The 7,783-nt window shown below is 49.3% G+C and overlaps 1 protein-coding gene across 6 annotated transcripts; it reads left to right on the plus strand.

Moving 5' to 3' along the window:
- Window positions 1-634: 634 nt before the first annotated feature.
- Window positions 635-7,023, plus strand: RFX5 (regulatory factor X5). Of its 6 annotated transcripts, none has more exons than XM_041757346.1 (11): window positions 645-750; window positions 1,355-1,382; window positions 1,634-1,762; window positions 2,023-2,056; window positions 2,482-2,564; window positions 2,823-2,942; window positions 3,131-3,250; window positions 3,390-3,471; window positions 3,744-3,945; window positions 4,176-4,276; window positions 4,415-7,023. In XM_041757346.1, exons 3-11 carry the CDS (start codon window positions 1,647-1,649, stop codon window positions 5,414-5,416), a joined length of 1,860 nt encoding a protein of 619 aa, XP_041613280.1. In that variant the 5' UTR covers window positions 645-750; window positions 1,355-1,382; window positions 1,634-1,646; the 3' UTR covers window positions 5,417-7,023. The 6 variants fall into 6 exon arrangements, with proteins under 6 accessions (XP_041613283.1, XP_041613280.1, XP_041613279.1 ...); XM_041757345.1 differs by having other exon boundaries at window positions 701-750; window positions 1,355-1,449; XM_041757349.1 differs by lacking the exon at window positions 1,355-1,382 and having other exon boundaries at window positions 635-750.
- Window positions 7,024-7,783: the final 760 nt, after the last annotated feature.

Consider the following 7,783-nt stretch of genomic DNA (forward strand, 5'->3'; position numbering starts at 1 on the left):
GATGCAGATATATTAGCAACTGTTTGTAAGAAAATAAAGTACCCGCGGGAAACCCAGGAACGTTTAGCATTTTAAGTAAATGTGGTACAGCTGCGGAGGTTTTGAGGCCTCCACAGAGAGAACCGTTGAGCCTGTGTTTGCATATTTGTTGTGCGCGCTTGTACGCTGTGTTGAAGGTGGGGTCAGGGGGTGTTCAACTTGTTTTTCATCTAAAGGAGGCTATGTGAGCTTACAGCGAACCTTCATCACACTACCCGTCGTTTCCTAGCTTTCTTATCATCCATTGATTCTTTTCTTCCAGTAGCTCTGACGACCGAGGGTAAAACTGAAACCCGGAAAGAGAAGGCAAAGGAAAAGCAGGCTAGCTCCGAAGGGAGCCCAGCGCCCGGCCTTTGGTCCTGCGGTCCCTTTAAGAGAAGAACCTCTTGGGACCGGCAGTCGCAACCGACCCCAGTTTTAACCGAAACCTAACCCGGACTTCCCCCTCTTCACTCAAATAAGACCAACTTTGGATTTTCCCTCCCCTATTGACCAATCAGAATCTGTTACTAGGCAGACTTTAGGTGCCGCCGGGGCGAGCCTGGCGCCTTCTGTCTCCGGGTGGCAGCAACGACCAATGAGAGAGCAGGTCGCCGGAGTATCTAGGCAGATCGGGACCGTTCCAGCCATTCAGAAAAAAGAAAATAAAGTAGCGCTCTAGCCCGCTGGGCCAGGACCGTGGGGCTGGGCTCGAGTGAAGGTGGCTACGAGGTAGTTTCTCTTTCTCCCTTACCTTGATTGTTGCTTGTGTTGGGAGGCGACGGTTCGGGGGGGGGGGGGGGGGGGGGGCAGAGGGAGGTACTGTGAGTTGGGAGGAGAGCAGAAGGAGATTTTGGCTATATTTCCAACAGCTCCTTCACCCGTGTGCACGTGCCCCGAATGTGGGACCCCGTTCCCCCAACCGGGCTTCCTCCGCCCAGCCCGGGAGTTCGCCGCCCTGTACCCCCGCCCCTCGGCGACGCGGGATTGAAGCAGGGGGAAGGGAGGAGGTGGGGTGCCCTCGGGATGGGAGGTTAGGGAGATGACGTAGGGCCCGGCGACGTGGGGAGGGGGACCACGGGGGAGCCGTGGCCACATTCAGTGATGGGAACCTGGGCCCGGATTTTGTCAAGGCTGCAAGGGCAGAATATATTCGTATCCTTTCTGACCCCCCAGGAGAATTCAGGCGTGAGGACTAGCTTAGAGAAACGGAGAACTTTGTGTTGTGGTGGTTATTGTTTTTGTTTTCTTGGGGGGAGGAGGGCAGTACTGGGTCAGAGGCAGAAATGGACATTTTCAACATCGATTCCCAGTCCCCCTATCTCTTCCTTTACAGTTTTCCACATTTAGAAGCCGGCAGAAAGGTGGGACAGACAGAATGGAGATGGCAGAGATCTCTTTGGGTAGATGTGGGCCTGGAGAAGTAATGGGGTAATTTCTAATTTTTGGAGAAGGCAAGCGGTGAGAAAAAGACCACTGAGGAAATTCAGAGGCTTTCTCTCTGTTTCTGTTTGTTTCTGGGTAGGGAAATAAGGTGTCCCCCCACCCCCACCCCCCACCCTGGGCCAGGGGAAGGGAGGTTAACTCTTCCTGCCTGGTCTCCTCTTGACTCTAGCCCTCATGCGGGGATGGCAGAAGATGAACCCAATGCCAAGAGCCCGAAGACTGGGGGAAGGGCCCCCTCAGGTAGTGCTGAGGCGGGAGAACCCACCACCCTTCTTCAGAGGCTCCGAGGTACCATTTCGTAAGTACTCATCACCACCTCCAAATCTTGCTCCGGAGCTGTAGCACTTCACTTCCTTTGTGGATGAACTGCCTCTCCCTGAGCAAGTGCCTCTGAGCACCAGGAGGGAGGTTCTTTATCTCATAGCAGTTGTTGCGTGACACCACCCCCCCACCCCCCCACCCCCCTTGTTCTGCATCTCATTCCTCTTACTCTTCCTAACAAAAAGACACCAGAGAAAATCTTGTGTGTGACCTCCGACTTTCTCCTCTTCTCCACAGCAAGGCCGTGCAGAACAAAGTCGAGGGAATCCTGGTAAGTATTTTCCAAAAGAGGGCAATAGAGAGGTGCAATTGGTGGAGAGTGAGGATGATGAAGTTAGGCATAACTGACATGTTTATGTGGGAGACGCAGTGTTGTCTTTCCTGTCAGAACATAAGTGGCTTTGCAACTTGTTGCCAGTTTGACCTTGATCACCTTACCTTATCTCTCCGTGACCTGTTGTGTAGATGCCCAATGAGAATAATATCAAAGCCCATCCTCTCCACTCCCCCTCTCACTGTGGTAGCTCACAAGGGCGCTCCTCAGAGCACAGCGAACACCCAGCCCCAAATAATTTCTGAGGTCCTTTTTCAGTCTGTCTCTAAGGCAGCCAGACTCTTGGCGAAGGATCAGAAAATCCTACCTTGTGTACTTCTTGGCCTTATTTTTTTCTCCTGCCTCTGTTCTCCCTACCTCAGCAAGACATACAGAAATTCTCAGACAACGACAAGCTGTATCTCTATCTTCAGCTCCCCTCAGGGCCCAGTACTGGAGACAAAAGGTAAGTTTGGTGCTAGAGTTTAAGATCTCAGAGGTTCTGGTTCTTAAAGGAAGGCTCACTGGGATGGGGCTGGGTGAATAGGAATACTCATAACAGCGGTCCTTGGTGAGAAGAATGGTCCCTGTCCTGCCCTGGTTTGCCAGGAAAAGGTGGATTCTGGGTGAAGTGATTTGGTCCAGCACTGCTGAAGTGGTAGTCTGGATAGAACCACAACTATTCCAATCTTGGTAAGGCTTGTCCCTTTTACTTCTATTGCAGCTCAGAGCCAAGTACACTCAGCAATGAGGAGTACATGTATGCCTATAGATGGATCCGCAACCACCTAGAAGAGCATACTGACACCTGTTTGCCAAAGCAAAGTGTTTATGATGCCTATCGGTGGGTGAATTGGGGTGTGGGTGGGTTGGTGGCCATAGGACTACCCCCTCGCCCCTGGAGAGCTCCCTGCCTTGATAGAGCCTGACTGCTTAAAGGGTTTCCCAAACCTAATGCTAGGGACCCTCCGAATCTAACCATGACCTCCTTCTTTGAGTGTCTTCCCACTCTGCCCTCCCCCACTCACTCAGGAAGTACTGTGAGAGCCTCGCCTGTTGCCGTCCACTCAGCACAGCCAACTTTGGCAAAATCATCAGAGAGATCTTCCCTGATATCAAAGCCCGAAGGCTTGGTGGCCGGGGCCAGTCCAAGTATCCTTGAGTGGAGAGGTTGTGGTGGGAGGGCCCGGGGAGGAAAACTTAGGGTGTGGAGGGCCAGGAGTGGAAACAGCCTAACCTTCCCATGGGGTTTGGAGATCCCCACTGTTGGCTGCTCTTTAACTTGCCTCAGATATTGCTACAGTGGGATACGAAGGAAGACCTTGGTATCTATGCCACCCTTGCCTGGACTTGACCTGAAGGGTTCTGACAGTGTAAGTTACAACCAACCCTCCAATTGCATTCTTTTCTCCAAGGTGGAGGGCTGACACAGCCAAGGTCATTTCTGCACATAGCTTCTAGGTATATAGGATATGCCCTTCTACCTTCCCTGTGGCCTAGGCAGAGGATGAAGAGAATTTGTGGGTTTCTGGGATGAGTTACTCCCATCTCCAGTCTGGTCTTGCCACAGTTGACACTGGTGTCTGAAAGGGGCCAAGGGTCCTTTATTTTGGAGTGTGATTGGGCATGTCCTTCCCTACTGCAGCCAGAAATGGGCCCAGAAGTAACCCCAGCACCTCGGGATGAGCTGGTGGAGGCTGCCTGTGCTCTGACCTGTGACTGGGCAGAACGAATCCTGAAACGGTCCTTCAGTTCCATCGTTGAGGTCGCCCGCTTCCTGCTGCAGCAGCATCTCATCTCTGCCCGATCTGCACATGCCCATGTGCTCAAGGCGATGGGGCTTGCTGGTGGGTGGACCCTCTCTCGTTCCCAAGCAGCTGTCAGCCACTCTCCATGTCATAGGCCCTCCCACCTACTAGGACAGAGACACCTTGCATTTGTCTTCTAGTCCTAGTGACCCTTGTAGGACATAAGAACATGCCTTACAACTGCCTTCTTTCCCCTTCTCAGAGTCACCTCCCTTGTCCATTGTTTCCTCCTCACCTTTGCCTTACTGCATTTTCTGGCACCTCTGCAGAAGACGACGAACATCCCCCTCGGGAGCGGTCATCTAAATCCAAGAATGGTGTAGAGAGCCTAGAAGGTGGAGCCCAGAAGAAACCAGAGAGACCAGCCCAGGTAAGGAAGTTGTTGCCCTGACCTTGCTGCCCTGGGCTGGGGGCTTAGTATCCCTTTTCCCATATTTTCTCACCCTCCCGCGTCTGTATTTGCTCTGATGTCCAGTCTTCCCACTTATGTCCTCTTTTTACCTTTTAGCCTCTTAAGGAGATGGAACCCCGGGCTGGGGCTGGCCCCACTGCACGCAGTGAGCGGAAGAAGAGTGTAGTGGAGAGTCCAGCCCCAGCAGCCAATAACCCACAGGTTAATGCCCTGGTGGCCCGGCTGCCTCTGCTCCTTCCTCGGGCCCCTCGCTCACTTATCTCGCCAATCCGAGTCTCTCCACCCATCCTGGCCCCCAAGCTTTCTTCGGGCCCTCTGAAAGTGGCTACACTGCCTCTGCCCAGTAGGGCTGGGGGACCCCAGGCAGCTATGCCCTTCATTAACATGATCTTACCGACTGTTCCTGCTTTGCCTGGACCTGGATCTGGACCCGGACCCGGGCCTGGGCAAGTCCTGCCTGGGGTGCTCGCTCAGCCGCGGGTCACAGAGAACAGGGAATTAGGCATAGGTGGTGACCCGGGACCCCATGACAAGGGTGTCAAGAGGACAGCTGAAGTACCTGTGTGTGAGGCCATTGGGAAGGATCCACTGGCTAAAGCAGCAAAGCAGGATATAGAGGATACAGGAAGCGATGCCAAAAGGAAACGGGGGCGCCCTCGAAAAAAATTAGGTGGAAGTAGGGAAAGGAACTCTCCCCCTGACAAATCAGCAGCTGCCATGGACTCTGCCCCATCCTCACGGTTACCGCAGGAGACATGGGCCTCTGGAGGGGGGAGCAGCTCAGCTGGACGGTCAGGGAGGCCAGGGCCACTGGGACAGGCTGAGAAGGGGATGGTGCTTGTCCAGGGTCAGGAGGATGGCGCTGTGTCCAAAGGGGGAAGGGGCCCCAGTGCCCAACATGCCAAAGAAGCAGAAGATAAAATGCCTGTGGTCACCTCAAAAGTGAGTGTCATCAAGGGCAGTAGAAGCCAGGAGTCTCTTCACTTGGTAAAGGAAGAGGTAGATACTGCAGCACAGGGTAATAAAGACTTAAAGGGGTATGTGCTTCCAAATTCCTTATTCCACGTAGGGAAAGACCCCAAAGCAGCTCCCCCGTGATAGGTATGTGCGGAAGGGTGTTTATACTCATGTTAGCTCTACCTGCCTAGCAGGGGCCCTTCTCTGCACTTGCTTCTCGTTTGGCTCTTCTTTTCCTAAGGAATTCATTCTCATGTACAGACAGCTGATGCACCCTGTTTTCCTACACAGTATTTGGCTCCTGCCTCTGACCTTTCCAGCTCAGTAGCCTTGGCTTTAGAGTCATTGACAAATCTGTTGCCACTGTCTAACCTAGACCTCTATGCCATCCTCTGGGAAGATTAGGAATGGAGTAAGTACGATGAATGTATAGGCTAGGATTCTGTTGGTTTTAAGTCGTTAAAAGAAAAAAAAAAAAAGCACCTAACTCAGACTGGCTTAAAGACTTACTGGCTCAGATACTGGAAAGTCCAGAGGTAGTACTGGCTCCAGGAAAAGCTGATGCAGTAGCTCAGTGTGTCTCTAAAACCTGATTGATTTTCCCCCTTGCTACCTTCTGTAGAATCATCTTAAATCTGGGCCACCTAGTGGCTGCCAGAACTCCTGGAATTATACATTTTCTCCTTTACAATCAACCAGAAAGGGAGGGCAATCAACCAGAAAGGGAGGGCGGAGGGGCATCTTTATGCCAGGAATCCTAGCAAAGCCTTAAGATTAACTCTGATTAGGCCAGCCTGGGTCACATGCCGACCCCTAACCAATTACTGTGGCCAGAAGAATGATGTATGCTAATTTGCTCATTTGCATCAGGGAAAGGCTGGGATCAGCCTCCTTAGAATCATGTAGGTCTCCAAATAGGAACTGATTTGGGCAGTTCCTGGGGAGGTTGCTGACACCTGGGGAGGTTGCTGAACACTAGGAAGTATATGTGGTTTTGGCTGGCTAGGTTGGGATCAGCTACACCTGTTTCCTTTTTCTCTCACCATCTTGCATTTTTCCTTACTGCAGCTATAACCTCTTTCCTCTTGTAGGCTTGGAAGGACTGAGAGGGAAGTCACTCTCCTTTAGGAACTATCTCTTTAGTCTCATTTAGGTGACAATCCCTACATTTCAGAGATGGGGAGCCTTCCCTTTCCTGTTTCTTTTTCTTTTTTTTTTTTTCCTTTCCTGTTTCTGAATGGTTTTCTCATTCTGCCTCCCTGTCCCTGACCCTACTGCCACTTTCAGCGAGTGGAAGATTTACTTCCTAGTCATTTTATTAAATCCATTCTGTATCCACCAGGTGTCAGTCTCTTGTCATACACTTGTCAGGCTTTAGCCAGGATTGTGGGGTTTAGTTTAGGTGTATGGCAGGAGGTAGCTCTGCACATCAGCGAGCACCAGTAAGAAGGGAATCCAGATGTTATCCTTTGAAAAGGAGTAAACCAACCAGTTTTTACTGAGGACCTACTTTGTCTTCTGCATAAGAGTAGCTTCTGTCAGGGAATCTTGGTTCTGCCAAGGAAACAGATTTTCTTTCAGGGAGACTTCATTTGTTTCCACCACAGCAGATTTTTAAAAATTATATGTAATATTTGGTATCTATAAAGAATATATTTAACATGAATAAATTATGAAACATAATGTTAAATGAATACCTTTGACCTATCACCCCAACTTATACATTAAAACCTTAGAAATACCATTGAGTTTCTTGTGTTTCTGCCCATTCCTTTTCTACTGCCTCTCCCCTGGAGGTAACCACTGTCCTTAATTTTGTGTTTATCACCTGACACACACACACAAATATATGTGTGTGTATATATTTAACCATATATGTATAATATCTTTGAAAATTATTGTTCAATTGTTTTAGCTTTACAAAAAATTTATGCTCTAACAGTCCCCTGCAGTTTACCTTTTTTTCACTTAACATTATTTCTAAGATTCATCTATGCTGTAAGTAGCTATAATTCGTTCATTTTCACCGATACCATTCCATCAAGTACGTAAGCCACAAGTTATGCGTTTGCCTATTAATGGGCATTTGGGTTGTTTACAATTTTTTGCTATTGCAAACAATGCTGCTGTGAACATTCTTGTACCGGTTAGTGACTTTTTTAAAAAGTAACATTTCTAAAAAGGTTTCTAAGATTGTTCATTTGGTCTGTACACCCTCTGAGTTGGGGAATGTTCCCTCTTATTCTCTGGAAGAGTTGACCTCAGATTGAAATGAGCTGTCCCTTGAAGGTTTGGTAAAACTCAGTTTGAACCATTTTTACCTGGCATTCTAACATATAAAGCAAACACAGAACAACATAAGACATCTGGTAAAATTTTTTAGAATTGTAACCACTGATTCAGTTTAATAATTATAGGCTGTTTGGATTTTCTTTCTGAGTCAAGTTAGGGTGTTTTTCTAGGATTTTGTGCATTTCATGTCTTTTTATTATTATTTTTTTTTATTTA

This window comes from Vulpes lagopus, chromosome 5 (assembly GCF_018345385.1).
Source record: "Vulpes lagopus strain Blue_001 chromosome 5, ASM1834538v1, whole genome shotgun sequence".
NCBI lineage: Eukaryota > Metazoa > Chordata > Mammalia > Carnivora > Canidae > Vulpes > Vulpes lagopus.

Coding starts and splice junctions, on each gene's coding strand:
- RFX5 (XM_041757345.1), top strand. CDS start 1,397: ATGGAGATGGCAGAGATCTCTTTGGGTAGATGTGGGCCTGGAGAAGTA. Junction 1,763..2,022: donor AGGCTCCGAGGTACCATTTC/GTAAGTACTCAT, acceptor TCTTCTCCACAG/CAAGGCCGTGCAGAACAAAG. Junction 3,251..3,389: donor GGTGGCCGGGGCCAGTCCAA/GTATCCTTGAGT, acceptor AACTTGCCTCAG/ATATTGCTACAGTGGGATAC.